Source organism: Aegilops tauschii, chromosome 2 (assembly GCF_002575655.3).
Source record: "Aegilops tauschii subsp. strangulata cultivar AL8/78 chromosome 2, Aet v6.0, whole genome shotgun sequence".
In the NCBI taxonomy this organism is placed as follows: Eukaryota; Viridiplantae; Streptophyta; class Magnoliopsida; order Poales; family Poaceae; genus Aegilops; species Aegilops tauschii.
Genome location: NC_053036.3, coordinates 222,685,419 through 222,707,675, shown reverse-complemented (window position 1 = coordinate 222,707,675; position 22,257 = coordinate 222,685,419). Strand labels below are relative to the sequence as shown.

The window sequence follows — 22,257 nt, the reverse complement described above, 5'->3', positions numbered from 1 at the left end:
TGTTATTGCAGTAGTTTTAATTCATGTAATCTTTTGTGTTTTCTTAGTGACAAACCGATGTTTCAAAATAAATAATGTGATGCCAGTGTTGGTTCTATTGCTAAAGCATTTGTCCCGACTGGCATGCTCAACTCAGATAGGGCTGACGTTGTTTTATATTCTCTACGTCAGAAGTACCGAGACACTGACAAGTTGACAGTTCCCAGATGGGTGACGGTCAGTATTTTGCTTTGTAGATAGAATGATAAGTTATTTTTTCAATTTTCTAACTGTTGTTTGTTCTTTTTGTACAACAGACCAAGATCCGTGATGGAAATATTGATTCCAATGTGCTAAATTGGTTCACGAGATCAGGGGCTGATGGTTTTGACCAAGTAGGTGAACTTGAACTTTTTGTACTCATGAACTAGAACTGTCATGTTTTCTTGCAAGTTTGGGAGGTGGGGGAATGAACTTGAGTAGCCTGCTTTTACCCCTATACTTATGAATGATGTGTGCTTCTTTTTTTAAAGCTGCACTTATTGTCGCAAGGAAATTGAACTGATATTTTTGTTGCAAGTTTGGGCGGTGGATATAAACTTGAGTAGCATTTATTTTTTGTAGTGGGTTGCTTACTCAATTAGAACTTATGATTATCTGATTTTTGTTTCTACTTCTGAATTTCAATTTCCCTCTTTTATTTAATTGTTTGGAGGCTGAATTTTTTGTTTCATTATGATTTGTTAAATTCATTTTTCCTCTGTGTTTTTTTGTCAGCTTCTTTTCCCTACTTTTGATCCGCCGTCATTTGCGGCTACCATGAAGCCTAGCGAAGAATCTGGGCGGTGCTTGATTAATCTGAATTTGAGGTTCTGTCGTTTCGAGTGTCTTGATTCACTCCGTGATGAAACCTGGGGTGATGCAGTTAGATTCTTAAGGAATATGACAAATAACATAAAGAATCTTTGGAGGGAGTCGAGCATAGACAGGGCCAAACCGTTCTCGCCGGTGCATATTGATGGTTTCTCTTGCGAGTTTGTGTGGGTGCCGCAGCAGGAAAACACGTGAGTATCCGTTTTTAATGATTTTTGTTAGTTGTTTTTGTTGCTGGGAGGATGTAGTTCCTGTATTTTCGGATTTGTGATGTACGATTTTGTTTTTTCTTTTGTTTACAGGCATGATTGTGGATTCTTTATGCCACAAAACTGCAAGACCTATCATTGCCGGGAGGATGGTGTGATTGAAATGTTGGACTACAGCCACAAAGACATTCTTGACATTAGGAAGACTTTGTTGTATACCTGCGCAACTAGCGATGTGTTTGATGTTGACTTCTGGGGTTTGTTTGGCATCGAACCATGTACGTGTGCATGGCCTTTTGTAATTTTTTGCAGCTTGTACTTCTCGATTAGTACTGTCATGAATTATGTTTTTGAACTTACCCTTGATGCGGTCTTTTTTTTGCAAGTGAGTGGCTGGATCTTGGGGAGCATGACTACAGGATCTTTGGCAGCCAGTTCTCGGAGCTTGAGCGTGTATCTATTGATCTTAGCCAGGGGCGTTCTCCCGAAAAGACAAGATCTGGTGTTATGAAGGGGCGGTTGGGAGCTCTGAAAGGTTCTACGGCTGCTTGTGCATAGAGCCCCACTACACCCAAGAATCCCATTGTAGAATTGATAGAAAGCGATGATGATGTGTTTGACAAGATTGTTGGCATGGGAAGAGTCACAAGGAGCGCTGCTGCCAAAGGTTTATCTCCCCTTGCTGGAATAGTGGCTCGTAGAGCTGGTGGTGCTGGAAGGATCCTGCTTTGGATTCTAGCAATGTTGTAAGCACGAAGCGTGCGCCCAGAGATCCTATAAAGTTTTGCTCCCCTGTGCAGTAGCTGCACCCTCATAAATTCCCTCACCTGGACAAGGCTCGCAAGTTGTATAATTTGTTGCTTAGTGATGAAGCATGTGAGAAGTATGCCGAGTGAGTATCTCTCATTATTTTTCCTCTTCTTTTCTTCTGTTGTTTGTAACTGCTAGATAAATATGACCTGAACTATTCCTTTTTATACAACTTGAACTGCTATGAATGCCTTATCTTGCTTCCCCTTCTTTTTGTTCTTGTGTGTGCTGCAGGAATACATTCTCAATGATACCTCAGCCTAGTGATAACGTAACTAGCTTCACTGGGAAACGCATATGGGAAGTTTTTGCACCTGGGCAAATGATGGAGGGTGATGTAATGGACTTCCTCATTGATGATTGGAAGCAAGATCCTGAGAAAAATGCTGATTTCGCATCTGGAAAAAGGGTATTGCTGAGTCCATATTTCATCACGGTAATCAATCAGATCGTTTGTTTATGTTAAACAAGACTGCCTATTGTTTTACGAGTTTTAATAATACTTTGCTTGTTGATCCTTTTCCCCTGTCTATTTCTTTTTTGGCTTTTTTGCAGGTTGTGCTTGACTGTACGTTTTACGCTGATGAAAATAAAGTGTTTAATGTGGAGAGTGCAGCGAGAGATTTCAAGAGCTATGTTAAAGATAAGGAAGACTTGCTCAGTGCCGACCTTGTGAGATCTACTAGCTAATTTTTGGTTTTATTTGTTTGTTGTCATGCTGGGTTTTTTTGAATATTTAACATCTCTTTTTTGGTCATTTGTTTTTAGATCATGATGCCTCTATTCAAGCCTATGATTTTACCAAAGGATAAGAAAGTGAACCACTTTTCCTTATATGTCATGAATCGATACCGAAGTAGCGTTGACATCCTTGACTCTTTACCTTATCCGAAGAACCACCGTCCTTCAAAGAACACCTATCATAAAGACTGCAAGAAGATTGTGAGTGACATTTATTATCTGTACTGGATTAATTTTTCTGCATCTTTGTTTCTGCTTTTTCTGAGACCTAAAAATGTGTGGTTTCTTTTGTTTTTTTACAGATTTCTAGATTGGTCCAAGTAATGAAGGCTGTGTATGGTGATGCTCAGTACAATGCGAGCAAGCAGCCCAAATGGGAGCTTTTTGCAAAGAAACCAATGTTTGTCAAGGTTCCACTTCAAGGGTCGAATGAATGTGGCCATTATACTCTGAAGTATGCGGGATCCTATGATGGTGAAAAGATCGTTGAGAACATTCGAGATAATGATGTGGGTTCTAGTTGACCTTTTCACTTTCTGTGTTTGGATTATTGTGTATACTTTTTTTATGTGTCATGATTTTTGATAATTTGTTTTATTGTTTTGCAGCCACGTATTTTTGATTGGAACGCTGAGGATCTGTATAGAGTTGTGTTCAACCGGATTCACCAGCTTCTGGTGACAGAGCTTCCGAAGGAGGTTCAGGCTTTGGTGCCTGATGCATAGAAGAAATGGTCATCATTTGCGTAGTGAATGGGATAGTTGTGTGATATATCTCTTGAAAGCACTGTAGGCTTTGTTTGTAGTTTTTGGATGTCTTGTCAAGTACTATGTAATAACTGGTATATTTTGTGTTGTGTTTAAGTGTGGCAGAATGTTTAACAAACCTTTTTTCCATGATGATAGTGTGGTTGAATAGCTGTTTCACTTGTGTATGTTTCATCGGGAATTCGTTTTGGTTAAGTTTTATTTTTTGTACTAAAGTCTTATACACTAGTTGAACTGAAAACACCTTTTTCACCGGGATTTTTTTTTTCAAGTGCATTGCGAGTTGTTGCTGGAAAAGTGAGATTTATTTTATTTTCATCTGTCCCAACCTAAGTTGGACCTTTATAGTTTATGTACCCTCTTTTCTTGTACTTATGGTATAGATCTGTTAGTACTGAATTGCAATCTCATTCAGCGTAAGGCATTTAAAATTTGGTGTCACGATAGCACTTGTGGATCTAGCGTCAGTGGAGTGACGCATCCTTGTTATGTAGAAATGATTTCATATAATGTATTAGAAGTGAAGTTTTTTTGGATTGAAATTATTTACGACGATGTTGCTACGTGATCTCTACCCAAATTTTATTCAAGTATAAGAGGTTTAGCAAAATTTGAGAGCCAAATTTTTTGTTTGAACTTCTTGAATTTTAGTAGTTGAACTTCATAGTAAAAGTTAAAGCACTGGTTTAAATTAGCTACATTTAACAGGTACCCTATTAAGTTCATAATTACTTCACTAGTCAATGTGGACTGATGCTTCTGTTGTTTGTTTTTGTGAATTTTTGTCCTTGGTTGAACTGTAATCTATTTGTTGAGTCTTGGCCTTCTTTCTCAAGGCATTAATTGGTATCATCATAGCACTTACCGAATAAAGTAAGTTGTACTAAGATTTCAATTGTGCTAGTACTTTGATCTATTTTTTTTGTTTGAAACTAGTACCTCACTGGTCAATGTTGGCTGATGCTTCTGTTGTCTTTCTTGTGATTTTTCTCCTTGGTCGAACTGATATGTTTTTGATTTAGTTTTGGTCTTCTTTTTTCTAGGCTGTGGTTCTTCTCAAGGCAATGTTTGGTATGATCATAGTACTTGCCGTATAGACTAAGTTGTACTGAGATTTCAGTTGTATTATTACTGTTATTCTTAGTGTGTCACTGTTTTAGGGAATGCGAACTGAAGCTTCCTGTTCCTTTTTATATTTTGTAGAATGAATGTACCGTGTGTTCAAGTGTACCAGAACTTACAGTCCTAGCATGCTAGTGACTAGGAAATACGTACTGATGGTTCTTTGCTTTTCCTGTTGCAGTACTTAGTAAATTTCTAAGTACTAGTTGCACGATGCTGTTAGTACTGATTGTTGTCCTCGGGTGAAACTTAGTCTTTTTAGTGTTCTTCTGAAACTAAAAACTGATTTTTAGTGTGATAGTACTACCGTACATGTCCAAGCTGTACTGAGCGTCCAAGTCTACTATTTGTTGTTGCCCTTAGTTAGCCTGTCACTGTTTTTTTTTGTGAAAATATCCATGTGTTATTTTGTTGCTCCATGACTAGTGCTGCGTGGCAGCCATCAAGTTTCAACTTGAACCTACTTCAACTTGAAATGATGGATCAACAAAATAGGAAGCTAGCAAACTTGTTGAACGACATAAGAAAACGATGTACTTGATAGACATAGGCAAACTTGTTCAAACCATGACACACATAACATAAGGTAGCTGGTTCAACATAACGAAAGCAAACTACAAATCTGAAACAACAAGATTAAGGACAAGCAGAAGTGCGAGCAACACGAATGCAGACTTTCATGCATCTTCATCCCGCGAAGTTGCAGTGGTAGTAGGGGTCAGCCTCCTGCTCTTTTGAAATATCCCAACCTGTCACGATGTTGTCGATTGTCTTCCATGGCTTGTACCTGGCGTACGCATCTATTCCTGCGTACGTGATGAGGTTGTCTGACAGCGGGCTGGTCCCCCACAGTTTGTGGTCTGCCTTGTCCATCTTCTTCTTCATGTTGTTGTAGAATGGGTGGATGACGTTGCCTACAACATCGGCCAAGGAGTCGTAGTATTTGTTGGTGTTTGGATCTTTCCACTTCCGCTGCATGTCGATGAAGTTGTTTGGGTTGATCTCCAAACCATACATGTTCAGCTTCTGCTTGTCACCTCCAATGCTGAAACCGACAAATGTGTACAATTTCTCCTCTTGCAGGAAGTCTGTGAGGCACATGGGCCTGCAAGGGGGAGACACACATTTGAAGATTAGTGTTCTTTTTTGAAGATTTAATTCTTCTGCTTTTTGGTTTTACAAGTGATAATCCATGAGGTAGATGCTTATATATTACATGGATGAATGTAGTTCAGAAACTAGTACACAAAGTCCTGAAATTAAATTCAACTACACCATGTTATTTTTCTTTTTTGCTATCTTCAGTGCTTCACCAAATGCTTCAACAAATTCAAGAATCATTTTTACCAGAGTCAATGATATATGTGCTGCTTGATTCAAGTTTAATTTTCATTTTCGTTGAATAAAAGACCTATACCAGTGCTTGTGAATCATGTACTTGTGCATCCACTTCACAAACTATAGTAGTTTATCTAGTTGGGAAACAAGTTTAATGAAATTTTTATGGAGTAGTACTAGTACAACAGATGAATGAACAGTAGTATGGGTTACCATTTTGTGGCCGCTGCGATGTGGTACACCAAGCAGAGTTCCTCGACGCACAACTGCAGGACTGCTGCCATCTGTGGAGGTTCATCTTCGCTGGTGTACTCCACATCAACTCCGATGAAGCTCGGATACAAGCCGCCGCCCTTCATCCTGAGCCTGCTCATCACCTCGTCGGCCTTGTCTGGTTCGCTGTTGCAGACGATCTCCAGCGTCTCCTTGCTGTGGAGCTCAACCCCTGTGAGGGTTGTTGTGTACTCGCGCTTCTCGCTGGGTGTTGAGGATATAACCGTTGGAGTCACCCGCCCAGGAGGGGACGGGTTACCCATGATGGTTACTACGCGAAGCCCAGTACTAAAGATGAAGACGGCGGGTCAATGATGGGCCTAAGACCCGGAGATGGCTTAAGGCCCGTAGTGATAACCGCCATTATGGTAGAACTTGTAGTGTAAGGCAAGAATAGTTGAGAGTCCGAGCCGGACACTCTTATGAGCCGGCCGGGACTCTGAGAGCCGCTGGGCGTCAACCTCTCTATATAAAGGGACGACCCGGCGGCAGTTCGAGGACAAGTAAGATCTCATCGAAAGCCAGGCACAGCAATCAAGCTCCCTGGTCATCGAAACCATAAGCAATACCACCTCAACTGGACGTAGGCTTTTACCTTCACCGTAAGGGGCCGAACCAGTATAACCCCCGTGTTCCTTGACCCGTTTAACCCCTTTAAGCTTCCTAGTTGCGATGGCTCCATGATTAAGTCCTAGCACGAGGACATCTGCCGTGACAATTCCACGACAGTTGGCGCCCACCGTGGGGCCAGCGCACGGTGGATTTGAGTTCTTGAAGGGAAGCTTCGAAGGGCTCAAGGGATACGCTGTGGGCCGGATGACCAAGAGTCGTCGCAGAAAGCTCTACATCGACGATGCAACCTGGGGCCCCGACGCCGGCTCAATTGAGTACGGATACCGGGTCCCCTTCGGCGGAATTCACGTCTTCATTGGCAAGATTGGTGAGTCGGGCCCTGAGCCGGGTCTCTGCGCCGGTCTTATCGAGACGGCTCAGCGTGCACGACCCGCCCGGGCTCTACCTGCCTTGAGGCATGCTTTTGTGGGATGTGTTCATGGAGGACTCTCTGATGGATCTGGATCTGGTGATGAGACGGCCGCCGGCTCTGACGGCGAGTCGTCCACAGATGAGTCAAACTCGTTGTATCAACTTCAAGATGGCAGGCTCAGGGGTTGTTCCGATGGTGACAGTATTCCGGACCCTTTTGAGCCGCCGAGCCGGGTTGGAATCTTCATGGCTGGTGCACAGCCTGTTCAAAACCCTGCCGCTGGGTCAGGAAACCCGGTGCCCTCGCCGGCTCAGGTGCTGATGGATCTCACGGACAAGATGACGGCCCTGTTGACCGCCACGGTTGACCCGGCGGATCAAGCTCAGCATGACGCAGAGGTGACGCAGTTAAAGTTAGATCTAGTGAAAGCCAAGGAGGATCTGGCGGCGGAAGGGATCAGGATGGCTGCGGAGAGGGCGGCTCTCGACGCCCAGAGTCAGTTGATTCAGGCGCAGTCCTTCCGGCTCACGATGGATCAGAACGCGTCCAATGAGGTCATGAGAAGGAGGCATCAAAAGGCCCAATCTCGACTCCCTCCGGTCTACGATCCTCGAAATCTCTTCAACACGCCAGGTGCAGGGTCTAGTAACCCACCAGAGATCATAGTACCCGGAGCTGGGACACCAATTCAGCCCCAAGTAATGGGACCTCCCCGGGTGAACCCTGCCCCGCCTCAGTACGTGCCAATACCACCGGGTCATTACGCCAACCCGCTGGAAAACATGGTCGCCGCGGCGGCACGGCTGGCGGCTCTCCCAATTGATGGTGATTCTCCAACGGCGGTTGAAACCCGCCGGGTCAGGGAGCTCCTTCAGACGGCTCTGGCGCAGCAAGAGGCGTACTCTTACAGCCGGGACAGGATCCACTCAACCCCTCGTCCAGGCCGGAGCCCGAGTTACAGCAGACACATGGTTTCAGCGACCGGCTCAAGTAATGTCCGACGCCATGACTTGCCACCTGGCCATGGCCCGGCTCATAACGGAGCCTTTCACGCGACAGACCAAGACAGAGCACGGCAAGAGGCAGAACAGGTGCCTCAGCTGACGGCTTACCAGACACCCCCGGCTTATCCGACAGCTTCCGTCGACGTGGGTATCCCTACGAGGACTGGAGGCGTCCCTTGTTTAGTACCGGCTCTCCACAATGAACGTCTACCCAAGGACTTCAAAGGACCTAGGAAGGTGCCTAATTACACGGCTGATTTACAACCCGGGGCCTGGATCGAGAGTTACGAGATGGCCATGGCATTGCTGGAGGTCAGTGAAGCGGCGATGGCCAAGTACTTCACCATGATGTTAGATGGGACTGCCCGCACTTGGTTGAAAGGGCTACCACCGAATTCCATCGGGTCTTGGGCTAAGCTGAAAGCCCGGTTCATACAAAACTTCAAAGATACATGTAGGCAGTCTATGTCAATTGTGGATTTGACTAACTGCAAACAGCAGGAGGGTGAGTCTACGACACATTGGTTCGCCAGGTCAAAGAGATAATACATTCATCTGATAAGATGGATTCCGGCTCTGCAGTCTTAATGTTGGAGCAGAATTGTCGTTTCCTGCCCCTAAAGATGAAACTCGGGCGGCTTAAGCGCGACTGCAATGATATGGGTACGCTGATGGCGGCTCTCGTCAAGTACGCCGACTCTGATAGTACCAAGGACCCCGCTTCAGATGATGAAAGGACAGGGAAGGGAAAGAAGAACGGCAATGGCAAGGGTCCTCAGCATAACCCGGGGAACCAAGGAGGTGGCAAGCATAAGGCCGACGGCAGCCTAGAGTTCGTGGCCAACGCCAGCTCACAGGGTAATAACCAACGACGCAAGGGGAGGCCACCTCCCCGAGCCGGCGGGTCAGGCCCGACGCTGGAGCAGCTGTTGAATGAGCCTTGTCCAAGGCATGGCTCTAGGGAGAAGCCAGCTACTCATCTATGGAAGGATTGCGCAATCATGAAGGCCTTTAAGAATTCCAATGCCTTTAATGGCAACAATGGCCTGGGCGGCGGCTCAGGCGCTGGCGGTTTTCATGACCCGGGCGGCGGCTCAAATTCTAATCCTCAGAACGGTCAAGGGGGCTTTAACCAGCAGTCTGGCCAGGGTCATCAACAGCAGCAGGGGGGTTATCAGACCAATCCAAAGCAGCTTAACGGTGGACAGTATCACGTATTTACCACCAGTCTGTGTAAGCGAGATCAGAAGCTTCATAAGAGGGCTGTGAATGCTATTGAGCCGGCGGTTCCACGCTACTTAAGATGGTCTGAGCAGCCTATCGTGTGGAGTAGGGAGGATCACCCTCCCTGGGTTGATAATCCGGGTCACTTGGCCCTGGTGGTGGCTCCTCAAGTGGGAGGATATAAGTTCACTAAGGTGCTCATGGATGGAGGCAGCAGCATCAACATCCTCTATTATGAGACTTTCCGTCGTATGGGGTTGATTGATAAGAACCTCAGCCAGTCCAATACTATTTTCCATGGTGTGGTGCCTGGTAAGTCGGCTTATCCAGTTGGTAAGATCGAGTTGGAAGTGGCCTTTGGAGATGAGTACAACTACAGGGTGGAAAAATTGACCTTCGAGGTGGTCAAGATAAGAAGTCCGTATCATGCCATATTTGGGCGGCCGGCTTACGCCAAGTTCATGGCACGGCCGTGTTACGTGTATTTACAGCTCAAGATGCCGGGTCACAATGGGACCATTACGGTTCATGGCAGCCGAAAGGTGGCCTTGGAGTGTGAGGAAGGTGATGCGGCTTATGCAGAATCTGTTTGTGCAACAGAGGAGTTGAAATTTTACAAGGACAATGTTGACCCAACAGATATGACCTCTCTGAAAAAGCCGACTACGGAGCATGAGCCGGCAATGAAATTTAAGTCGGCTGATGAGACTAAACTTGTTGATTTCGTTCCAGGTGATTCATCTCAGCAGTTTAGCATCAGTGCCAATTTGGATCCAAAATAGGAAAGCGCGCTCATCGAGTTCATCCGTGAGAATAGGGACATTTTTGCATGGAAACCTTCTGACATGCCAGGTGTACCTAGAGAACTCGCTGAGCACACACTCAATGTTGATCCGAAATTCAAGCCGGTCAGGCAGTTCCTTCGGCGGTTTAATGAGGAAAGGCGGAAAGCCATTGGAGAAGAGGTGGCCCGGCTCTTGGCGGCCGGGTTTATTGTTGAAGTCTTTCACCCAGAGTGGTTAGCTAACCCGGTGCTCGTGCTCAAGAAGAATGGCACCTGGCGGATGTGTGTGGACTACACGGACTTAAACAAGGCATGTCTGGCTGATCCTTTTGCCCTTCCCCGTATTGATCAAATCATTGATGCTACGGCGGGTTGCGAGCGCTTAAGTTTCTTGGATGCTTATTCTGGATACCATCAAATTAAGATGGCAGTTAAGGACCAGGAGAAGACGGCGTTCATCACTCCCTTTGGAGCCTTCTGTTATGTGTCTATGCCTTTTGGACTCAAGAGTGCACAGGCGACTTATCAGCGTTGCGTGCAGAACTGTCTGCATAACCAGATTGGGCGCAATGTTCACGCCTATGTGGATGATATTGTGGTTAAGTCCAGGGAGAAGGGAACCTTGATAGATGACCTGAGGGAAACCTTTGATAATCTCCGGGTCTACAAGATGATGCTTAACCCGGCCAAGTGTGTTTTTGGTGTTCCTGCAGGCAAGCTCTTAGGTTTTCTGGTTTCTCATAGAGGCATTGAAGCTAAACCGGAGAAGATCAAGGCAATCACCTCTCTGGCTAAGCCGGCGTGTATAAACGACGTCCAGCGCCTGGCGGGTCGTATCGCTGCTTTAAGCCGTTTTATAAGCCGTTTGGGTGAGAAGGCCATGCCATTGTACCAGTTGATGAGGAAAACTGATGACTTTGTCTAGAATGATGCTGCTAACACTGCTTTTGAGGATTTGAAGAGACAGCTGGCGGAGCCCCCAGTCCTTGCTGCTCCGGCTGACAAGGAGCCTTTATTACTGTATGTAGCTGCTAACACACGGGCCGTCAGTGTGGCTGTGGTGGTGGAGCGCAAAGAAGAGGGTAAGGAGCATCCGGTTCAGCGGCCGGTTTATTACGTCAGTGAAGTGCTCATTGAGTCCAAGCAGCGGTATCCACATTGGCAGAAGCTGGTTTATGGTGTGTTTATGGCAAGCCGGGAGCTTAAGCATTATTTCCAGGGTCACCCTATCACTGTGGTTAGTTCTGCTCCCCTTGGAGATATCATCCAAAACAGAGAAGCCACACGGAGAGTGGCTAAGTGGGCTATAGAGCTTGGGCCTCATGGTCTGAAATACGTACCATGCACTGCTGTTAAATCTCAAGCCTTGGTGGACTTCATCAACGATTGGACAGAGCTACAAGTGCCCGAAGAAAAGCCGGATAACACATATTGGACTATTCACTTCGATGGGTCCAGGCAATTGGAGGGCTCGGGGGCTGGAGTTGTATTGGCTTCCCCTAAAGGTGACAAGTTTCATTATGTGCTACCGTTGATGTTTCCTTGCACTAACAATGCGGCTGAGTACGAGGCCTTGCTCCATGGTCTTCGGATGGCTAAGGAGATGAGCTTGAGCCGGGTAAGGTGCTTCGGCGACTCAGACTTAGTGGCTCAACAAGTATAAGGCAAGTGGGATTCCAAGGACCCTCTCATGGCGGCTTATCGCCGTGAAGTTGATGCCATTGCTGGACACTTTCAGGGTTACCAAGTAGAGCACATCGATCGCAGGAAGAACGAGGCGGCTGATGCATTAAGCCGGCTGGGCTCTCAGCGAAAACCGGTGCCTCCTAACACCTTCCTGGACATCTTGCATAACCCTTCTGTTAAGGTACCTACAGAGGAAGACTTGGCTGTCCCTGACCCAGAGGAACAGTTGGTGGCGGCTCTCCACATCACCCCGGACTGGACGGTGCCTTACTTGGCTTACATGACCCGGGGAGAGTTGCCTGAGGATGAAACTTTGGCCAGACAAATAACCCGGCGGTCTAAGTCAATGGTTGTTATCAATGGTGAGCTGCATCGCCGTAGTGTTACGGGAGCGTTCCAGCGTTGTGTCTCCCCTGAGGAAGGTCAAGAAATCTTGCGTGAGATTCACGAAGGGGATTGTGGCCATCATGCCGGCTCAAAATCCCTTGTGGCCAAAGCTTTTCGTCATGGTTTTTATTGGCTGACGGCTCATGCTGATGCGGAGGACTTGGTCAGTAAATGTGATGGTTGCCAGAGGTTCTCGCGACGAGCTCATGTGCCGGCTCAGGAGCTGAGGATGATTCCAATTACTTGGCCATTTGCGGTCTGGGGGCTTGACATGGTTGGGCCTTTTAAAAGGTCCAAGGATAAAAAGACCCACCTCTTGGTGGCAATTGACAAGTTCACAAAGTGGGTTGAAGCAGAGCCAGTTAGTAAGTGTGACGCAGCCACGGCGGTTCAGTTCATGAAAAAGGTGATATTTCGCTTTGGCTTTCCACACAGCATTATAACTGACAACGGCACCAATCTGTCTAAGGGTGCTATGGAGGAGTTTTGTCAACGAGAGCATATTCGACTTGATGTTTCATCAGTGGCTCATCCTCAATCCAATGGTCAAGCTGAGAGAGCTAATCAGGAGATCTTGAAGGGCAGTAAGCCCCGGCTTTTAGTCCCTTTGCAACGGACGCCGGGTTGTTGGGTGGAGGAGTTACCCTCCGTGTTATGGAGCATCAATACTACTCCTAACAGGTCTACAGGTTACACACCTTTCTTCATGGATTATGGAGCGGAAGCAGTCCTCCCCAGTGACATCCGTCATGACTCGCCTCGAGTGGCGGCTTATGTTGAGGCGGATAATGAACAGGCGCGCCAAGATGCTCTTGACTTGTTGGACGAACAGCGTGATGTGGCAGCAGCTCGCTCAGCGATTTACCAACAAGACCTGCGCCGTTATCACAGTCGTCGGGTTAAGTCCCGGGTCTTCCAGGAAGGTGATCTGGTGCTCCGGCTCATCCAAGATCAAACAGATGCGCACAAGCTATCCCCGCCTTGGGAAGGACCCTTTGTGGTCAGCAAGAACTTGCACAACGGGTCATACTACCTTATTGACGTTCGGGAGCATAAAGATTCACGTAAGTCGGAGGAAGAGACCCGTCGGCCGTGGAACATAGCTCAGCTTCGGCCTTATTACACTTGAGCCGCCGGCTCTCATAATGTACATATTTCTATAGCCATGTATATATTATGATAAGCAATAAAGCAGGACCTCTGTCCTTTTTCTCCTCCAAAAGTAAATGTGTTGTTTCCATTACAAGATCACATGGTAACTTGGAGGTGGATCCGGCTTATGATCGTATTCGAATCTAGCCGTACGCAATATAACCACTTGGGGGCTTCCTGTTCAAACATAGGTCGTATTCGAACCAAAGAGAACATAGCTGTCGATACCCATTTGAATGGCAAAGTGCCGAGCTCATTGGGGAGTTTTCTTTGATCATATTTGAATCATAGCTCAACCCCCTTTGGGAACCGACGTGGATCGTATTCGAATCAGCGTCGTTAAACAACTCTTAAGGTCATTTGGGGGCTTCCTGTTCAAACATGGGTCATATTCGAACCAAAGAGAACATAGCTGTCGGTACCCTCTTGATCGGCGTCGCCAAACCCACTGGGGGCTATATGATCGCATTCGAATCTTAGCTTAACCCCTTTGGGACGGGTCTCTGGTCGTATTCGAACCGGAAGCCCCTAAGTTTTGATTTCTTGATTTACAACAAGTTCTTCTGGTTGTATCAACAGTGTACACGGCGGTTCTTATTCCGCCGACTTAACTTTGATCCACAGTGTTAGTCACACACAATCAGCATTATCAAGACTGGTAAACCGGAGTTGAGGTATCAACCTTATTATCCGGGTTACATAAGTCGGAAGCATACTTGAAGGCCTGTAAGTATGCTATCATGGTTACATCAAGGACATAATTGAGGACCAGTCTTTGGTGACTTAGATTCATATTCCGGGTTATATGTATGAGACTATGATTCTCAGTGCGGTAAGCCACCTAGAGACTTGTGACTTGTTTTTCTATGCAGGATGGTTAAAGACAGCTATTTGAGCTTGAGGAAAATAAACGATCAATTATGACCCGGAAGAATATAAGGAAGCAACTTCAGTGGAGTTAAGCATTCAACACGTGCACGATGGCACGACAAAGTTAAAATGTTGGTCCTACTCTATTACAAGACTCCCCGAGTCCAAAAGGGTGAAGCATTGTTTAACAAGCATAATCATGGGCCGTCTAAAGAGTCAAGATGCTTGCCGGGTCGAAGCTTCCGGCTCATCCCTCTCCACTCCTCCGGCTGTTCCCATGACCTGGAAGGTTGACGATTTCCAGTCAATGCCGCTCAAAGCTTCAAACTGAGCTTCCTCGTCAATTAATCCGGCCGGGTCAATTTCCGGGGCAATGGTGTGCTTACGAGTCGGCGGGACCAAGCTGATGGCTTCATAACGCGGAGTAGGGATCCTCTGATTCTCTGCGTCGTAGCCCGGCTGGTACTTGGTCAGATCGGTGTCATTTCCAATCAGGGTGGCCACCGGGCGCACGATCTTCACACAGGCAGCAAAGTCTTTTTGGTCGAAGGGGGTGCCGTCTTCCTTCAGGCTGGGGTAACCAAGTGCAATGTCAGCCGGGTCTAGCTCTGGAAGGAAAGCCTTGGCCCGGCTCAGAGCACCTATGGCTCCGGCTTTTGCAGAAGCTCGTCGCAGCTCTTGGAAACGCTGAGGAAGAACGGCAAGCCAGCGAAGTACGTCTGCCAGGTGAGTAGGAACCTCGTTGGATAGGGCCACAACGGCCAAGGCGCGTTGTGACCCGGTGTAGAGTTGCTCCACCAGAGTGTACACGGCCTTCAACTTGGTCAGCACATTTTGATTGAGGTTGGCACTTCTGGGACCTGTTTAACAAGGTAAGATAAGCCGCTAGCAATGATGGGAATTATGAGACATAAAGACTATAAACTTGTCGAGAGCCGGCAGAATGACTTACCGAAGATTGCGGAAACCATCTGTGACACATGGCGCTTTAAGCCGGAGAGTTCGGCGGTTCTCTCCGTCAGAGTCTTCTCCGCCTGTTCGGCTCGGCTTACAAGAGCAGCCTTCCCTTCGGCCCAAGTTTTCCTTTCAGCTTCAAACTTCTTCTTCAGCTTCTCTTGAGCAGCAATACTGGATTCAAATTTGGCGTTGGCCCCTGAGTCTTCAGGCGGTTCTTCAGCTCAGAGATATCGGCTTGAAATTTCTTGCAAGCAGCCTGCACAATTTCCGGGTTATAGTATGAACAATTATTATGCAACTTTAAAGTCCCAAGCACTTTGCAAGCAAAGACACTTGGCACTTGGGGGCTAATGCATGTCGAAAGTTTCTATTTACAGATTACCGGTTCATGGAAGTAAGCCGGAAGTTAAGTCTACAACATATTCTATCATAAGTAGTAGACTTGGGGGCTAGTATGGTAAAGATGACTATGCGGTAAGAAGTAGTGTGGTACCTCAGACTTCTGCTGTATCTGCTTCACCATGTCGATCTCCAGGTCCCGGCTGCTGTGCACCTGATTGACATAGCCGGAGATGATATCTCCAATGCTCAGGTTGGCGTAGTTGGTGATGTCCAGCTTGGCCCTGTGGCGCTCTAGCAACTCTTCCTTCGCAGAGCACTTAGCCAGCGCAGTGGGTCTCCCCGGCTCGACAAACTCCGTCCGGGTGATTACCACGTCCGGGTCATCGGCCGGCTGAGCCGGGCTGGAGATGTCCGGGTTGGTGGAAGTCTCCATGGCTGGATCGTCGGTTGGAGCGATGGCTTCAGGAGCAGAGGCAGCTGGCGGCTCTTGAGCTGAAACCTCTGGCTCAGTCACGACCGGCTCTTCGACCGGTTTATTCTTCTTCGCCCTTTTGCTGAGCTTTGCCTGGGCACTGAAAGGACAAAAGGTTAGTACAAAAGTATGAGTAAAGATAAGCACAACAAGAGATGATCATCATTACCCGGGTACGGTCTTGAAAGCCGGTAGGTTCGATTGCATAGAGTCACCAGAGGAAGGTGAAGTTTCCTGATAATTTGAATCAGAAGAATTGAGCGGTTGACGTATAACACCCGCCAAAGGATGAAAAGGATATAAGTTGGAGATAACCTCGGTCCGGCGCTTCCTTGATGCTTCAGGTAAGCCGGAGGAGAGGTCTGCATCCTTGTTGGTCTGGGTGTGCCGCCGGCTCTCATGAATCTGTTGCTTCAAAAGAAATTGAGGATCTTGATAAGCTAAAGGATGTGAAAATCTTACTTTCCGGGTTACTCTTCGGACTTTCAGCCTTGGCAAGGGCTCCGAGTCGGAGGAAAGTGTCATTACCTCTTCAGTCACCGGGTTACTTGCTCCGGTGTCATCCTGCTGATGATCAGTATCAATAAGGTGGATATGAATAAACAAGAAACAAAACAAGAGCTTACAGGTTCAGGGGTTACCTCTGACTCGGAGCTGTCACTTAGTTGAAGCAGCTCTGAGGCAGTAGGCCTGCTTCCCTTCTTGCGGGGAGCGGCTCTCCTTGCGGCTTTCTTAGCCTTTCTATCTTTTTTAGCCGCCTCATGGTCCTACTTGACCTTCCAGAATTTATCATCAGCCTGAAAAATACAATGAAGACTTCTTAAGGTTCAGATGAAAGCTATCTAAGGAGAAAATAAGATGTTCAGATCAGTGGCTTACCGCTGGGGCCGGGTTAGTCTTGCAGAAGGGGCTTAAGCCGGTCCTCCCGCAATCTGTCAAACTCTCATTCAAGAGGGCCTTGGTCATGTTGTCAACAACGTCTTCAAGTAGATCGTTGCGGCTGTGTCGCAGAGGGTCATCTTTCCGGCCCGTGTAATCACACATTAAGCCGGGGCGGCGGCTTAAGGGGATCACCCGCCAAGAGATCCAGACCCGGACCAGATCAATGCCGTTGAGGCCATTTCCCAGGAGAGCCTTAATTCTGTTGATGGTGGGGATCAGAGGTTGACGCTTGGCTTGAGTCAGCTTATCCGGCAGAGAATGATTTGGCTCCAGACGCAGGGCACGAAAGCCGGGCAGAGGGCTCTCGTCAGCCGGAGAAGTGTCCTGGCAATAAAACCACGTCTGGTTCCAGTCCTTCGGATGGCTTGGCGGCTCAGCATAAGGAAAGAGGCAGTCTCTCCGGCGTTGAATGGAGATTCCACCAAGTTCCAGGCTCGGCCCGTTGGCACACTCGTTCTGGCGGTTCAGATAAAAAAGCTCTCTAAAGAGCAGCAGGCTGGGCTCTTCTCCAAGATAGACATCGCAGAATACTTGGAAGTTGCATATATTTGACACGGAGTTGGGTCCTATGTCTTGTGGCCGCAGGTTAAAGAAATTCAGCACATCTCTAAAGAATTTTGAGCCGGGCGGTGCGAAGCCCCGGCTCATGTGATCCGCAAATATCACCACCTCCCCATCCCTTGGTTGCGGTCTCTCCTCCGACGGATCAGGGGCACGATAAGACATGATTTCTTTCTTGGGCAAGTAACCCGTCTTTACGAAATCAGCTAAGGTGTCGTCGGTGACGTTGGACCTCATCCAGTTGCACGTGATGGGTGCCTTGGGAGCTTTGGGAGGCATTGTGAAAGATGAAGCCTATGACAAAAGGAAAATGTCCGGTTCAATTATAAGTCGGCAGACGTTTACAGTTTAATATTCCAATGGCGGCTTATGAGAGGGGCCTAATGACATATGGTTAAGTGCATCGGGTTATCTAAGCCGCTGAAGGTATCAAGAGTAATTCAAATTATCTACAGCTTTATCATAAATGAGCCGGAAAAATTTTACGGCGCGTGGCTTCTTTTGAGCCGGAAAATTTTACGGCGCGTGGCTTCTTTAAGCCGGAATGTGAGCCGCCATAGCTCAGCAGATGCAATTTTTTGACTAGGTGTGGTGAAAACAAGTTTCACAGATCGCAGTAATTATTTTGGATCAAACGGTTGGCTAAAAGTAAAAATTTCTAGACCTAGAACAGACACAGAAGAAGTGCATGGATTCAGAGTGGGATCTTCTTTCAAACAAAGGGGATCTACTAGTGTCAAAATGGATGAGCAACAACTACCGCAGGAGTTCTGTGCTAATCTTGGATCGAAACATGACCATAGTGGTAGAACTACAGGGAACTTGCGAAGAACAGCGAAGAACGACGAAGAACAGTGGAACCTTAATGTGGATCTACGGTGGAGAGGTGCAGGGACTTACAGGTGCGGAGTTACGGCGGAGATTCGTCGCGTTTCTTTAGTCCCGTCAGGGTGATGCAGCGGCCTGAGTTGGTGAAGATGAAGAAACCAGCGGCGGCGGCGGAGCTCGAGCGGGAGCACAGTGGCGAGAGGAAGAAGAAGATGGAGGCAACGAGTGACTGGAGGCTCATCGGGCCGGGCTATTTATAAGGCGAGGCTTATGAGTGGGCGCGAGAAACGAGGAGGTCACGGCGTGATTATCTCACCACAAAGGCGCCTCGATTTTCGGGATGACCATTAAAGATAAAGATCCGTTGGAGATGCGACAGAATAAAAAATTAACTTAATGGAAGATGACGTCACGGCGGGTTACCCGGAATCCAGAAGATGACGTCACGACGGGTTATAGCCTTCACACAATTGTAAGCCGGAAGATTTTCTATCGAAAGGATTGAAGATTGACATAAGCCGGCTCAAATCAATCTGGGGCCTAATGTTGAGGATATAACCGTTGGAGTCACCCGCCCAGGAGGGGCCGGGTTACCCATGATGGTTACTACGCGAAGCCCAGTACTAAAGATGAAGACGGCGGGTCAATGATGGGCCTAAGACCCGGAGATGGCTTAAGGCCCGTAGTGATAACCGCCATTATGGTAGAACTTGTAGTGTAAGGGAAGAATAGTTGAGAGTCCGAGCCGGACACTCTTATGAGCCGGCCGGGACTCTGAGAGCTGCTGGGCGTCAACCTCTCTATATAAAGGGACGACCCGGCGGCGGTTCGAGGACAAGTAAGATCTCATCGAAAGCCAGGCATAGCAATCAAGCTCCCTGGTCATCGAAACCATAAGCAATACCACCTCAACTGGACGTAGGCTTTTACCTTCACCGTAAGGGGCCGAACCAGTATAACCCCCGTGTTCCTTGACCCGTTTAACCCCTTTAAGCTTCCTAGTTGCGATGGCTCCACGATTAAGTCCTAGCACGAGGACATCTGCCGTGACAAGTCCACGACACCAGGGATGTGAACATCGATGAGGTTGCTGCTCTTGTCCGACGACTCGCCGTGATGACGCTTGGCGGACGGTTCCTCCGCCATCGCCTTCCTCCGGCGACTATGGGCTTGGGAGAGAGAAGTTTGTGGTTTGTGTGCAGTGGAGATGGAAGCGACAATGGTGGTTCTGTGAATGAGGCAGAGATGGAGTCGATTTTGGGGCTTCTTTGAGTGCGCGGGGGAGGCGGTTCGTCGGGGACGTGGTGGTAGTGGTCGTGGGGTCGCCGTTTGCACTCCATTATGGCAACCGCCCAGTGGGTGGCGCGGGTGGTGGCCTGGAAGAACTAACCGTCCAAGACAAAGGGTTTTTACTGTTGCACTGAGTAGTCTTGTCAAGTTGTACTTAAGATCTGCTAAATCCCACTTGCATGTCTCAAGGGTGGTGATGATGGCATTTTGCACTATTTAGGTGACGTATGCTTTGTGTGGATGTGAAGTATTGTTTTTCCATTGAAGTCTTATACACTAGTTTATCTCAAAACATTTTTCAGTGCCCTGGGAGTTGTTGCTCAAAACTGGTACTTATTTTATTTTCATTTGTACCAACCTAAGTTAGGCCTTTATAGTTTTTGTATTCTCATTTTAGTGCACTTATGGTTTAGTACTGTGTGAACTGAATTGTAATTTCATACAGCGTACGGTTTTGAAATTTGGTGTCACAGTGGTGTGAGTGGCCTGACTGATCCTGCTTTTTTAGTACTGATGTCATATGTATGTTTGAACTGAGTTTTTTTTGTGCGGTGGGATTGAGATTATTTACGACCAAATCGTTTGTTGAGGTGTGGACAGATTTTATATAAATAAGAAATTTAGCATAATTGACAAAGAAAATCTATTTGAACTTGTTGCATTTTAGTAGTTGAACTTGTCAGATTTTATATAAATAAGAAATTTAGCATAATTGACAAAGAAAATCTATTTGAACTTGTTGCATTTTAGTAGTTGAACTTGTCAGATTTTATATAAATAAGAAATTTAGCATAATTGACAAACATTGTCTATTTGAACTTGTTACATTTTAGTAGTTGAACTTGTCAGATTTTATATAAATAAGAATTTTAGCATAATTGACAAACATTGTCTATTTGAACTTGTTGCATTTTAGTAGTTGAACTTGTCAAATTTTATATAAATAAGAAATTTAGCATAATTGACAAACATTGTCTATTTGAACTTGTTGCATTTTGGCAGTTGAACTTGTCAGATTTTATATAAATAAGAAATTTAGCATAATTGACAAACATTGTCTATTTGAACTTGTTGCATTTTAGTAGTTGAACTTGAAAGTAATATTTAATTCGGTTTTTTAAATTATGTACATTTAACAGATAGGGTATTAAGTTCTCTTCTTTTTAGAGGTTCATTGTTTTTGTATCATATTTTTCCCTTTTTTATCATCCGTGGTGCAGAGCTAAAATTATTTTTATTTATATTTTTCCTTTTTTAATTTATATATTTTCAGTTTCGAACATTTTTCTTGTAGTTTATATTTCTTTGCCCGCCCTCTGGTTTGTTTAAGTGGGCTTATTGGTGGGGTGTTTGTAGACGATGGAGGCTATTGGGCCGTTTTCCGGCTCAAATGGCCCGCGCGGCTGTGCAGTGCGGCGTGCGCGTGCGCTATGGGTGGGTTTAGTCCCACCTCGCTAGTCGAGGGGGCTCTAGACCTGTTTCTAAGCGCGGCCGAGGCTCACCGGTCGAACTCCTCTGAACACTTACCTGAGCGCTTATACACGGCGCTCGCTCTCTCTCATGACCTGTGGGCCCTCGACGGCAGGCCCTGCGTTGTGCGGATTACTAGGGATTCACCCATGGGCTCGAGTTCAAGTATCTAGCATCGTCAGGGCCTGCGCCTGTCCTTGGGCGGTCAATTTTTTCTTTTTTTGTTTGTTTGAATCTAGTACTTGACTCCACTAGTAACTTGGACTGATTCTTTTTGATCCTGTTCTTTGTGAGTTTTGTGTAAGTGTAATCTTTTTCATTTGAGTTTTTTGCCTTCTTTTTTGTGATTATTCTCAAGGGTCTTCTGGTTTCATTTTCAGAACTATGGTACTTGCATGTAGACTAAGTTGTACTGATAGTCCATTCATAGTAGCACTTATGTTCTTAGTCTGACATTTTTTGGTGGGGGGATTATGGACTAATGCTTCTTTGTACTTTTTATTGTAGTAAGTATGTACTGTCCAATCAAGTGTACTATTATTGTCATTCTTAATCTGCAAGCGACCAACATAAGTGTGTGTTGATACTTCTTAACTTTTTCTATTTGTAGTACTTGTTAATTTTCTAGCAGCTACATATGAATGAGAACACAACATGAAGTACTAAGAATTTCTACTTCAACTTTTGAAGCGTTGTTAAGCAACTCAAATTGTGCTGGTTGTTTTCAACGTCATGTTTTCTATACATACTGATTCGAAACTACACATGGAACAACGTTGTGTGATTAGTTGCTTCATAACTAGTACTTTAGAGCAGCCACAAAGTTCCATTCAAAAGCTACTTTTGAATTTGAAATGATGGATTAACAACATACGAAGCTACCAAACTTATATAATGAGATAAGAAAAACATTGTACTTGATGACATAAGTAAACTTGTTCAACCATGACAAGCACGACATAATCATACTGGTTCAACCCAACAAGAGCAAACTACTAATTTGAAACAACAAGATAAAAGGCAAGCACAAGCGGAAGGAAAACGAAGGCAGGCTCTGATGTATCTTGATCCCTAAAAGGGGCAATAGGGGTGGTCGTAGAATTTCTCAGCCTCCCGCTCTTTTGCAAATTCCCAACCATCTGTGATGTAGTCGATCATGTTCCATGACTTGTACGCGGCGTACGCATCTAC

General features: G+C 46.3%; 1 protein-coding gene across 1 annotated transcript; it reads right to left on the bottom strand.

Annotated features, from left to right (window-relative positions):
• Window positions 1–5,188: 5,188 nt before the first annotated feature.
• On the bottom strand, window positions 5,189–19,452 carry LOC141040901 (uncharacterized). The gene is made up of 3 exons (XM_073507016.1): window positions 19,340–19,452; window positions 6,053–6,316; window positions 5,189–5,606 (listed from the first exon to the last, which is right to left on the bottom strand). The coding sequence occupies exons 1-3, from the start codon at window positions 19,450–19,452 to the stop codon at window positions 5,189–5,191; spliced, it is 795 nt and encodes a 264-aa protein (XP_073363117.1).
• Window positions 19,453–22,257: the final 2,805 nt, after the last annotated feature.

Bases quoted from the DNA above. Each gene is read 5' to 3' on its own strand.
- LOC141040901 (XM_073507016.1), bottom strand. From the start codon at position 19,452: ATGGCGGAGGAACCGTCCGCCAAGCGTCATCACGGCGAGTCGTCGGAC. The intron at 6,317-19,339 runs GTGCTAGGACTT...CTCAACACCCAG, and splicing joins TTGTCACGGCAGATGTCCTC to CGAGAAGCGCGAGTACACAA. The intron at 5,607-6,052 runs GTAACCCATACT...TCCCCCTTGCAG, and splicing joins ATCGCAGCGGCCACAAAATG to GCCCATGTGCCTCACAGACT.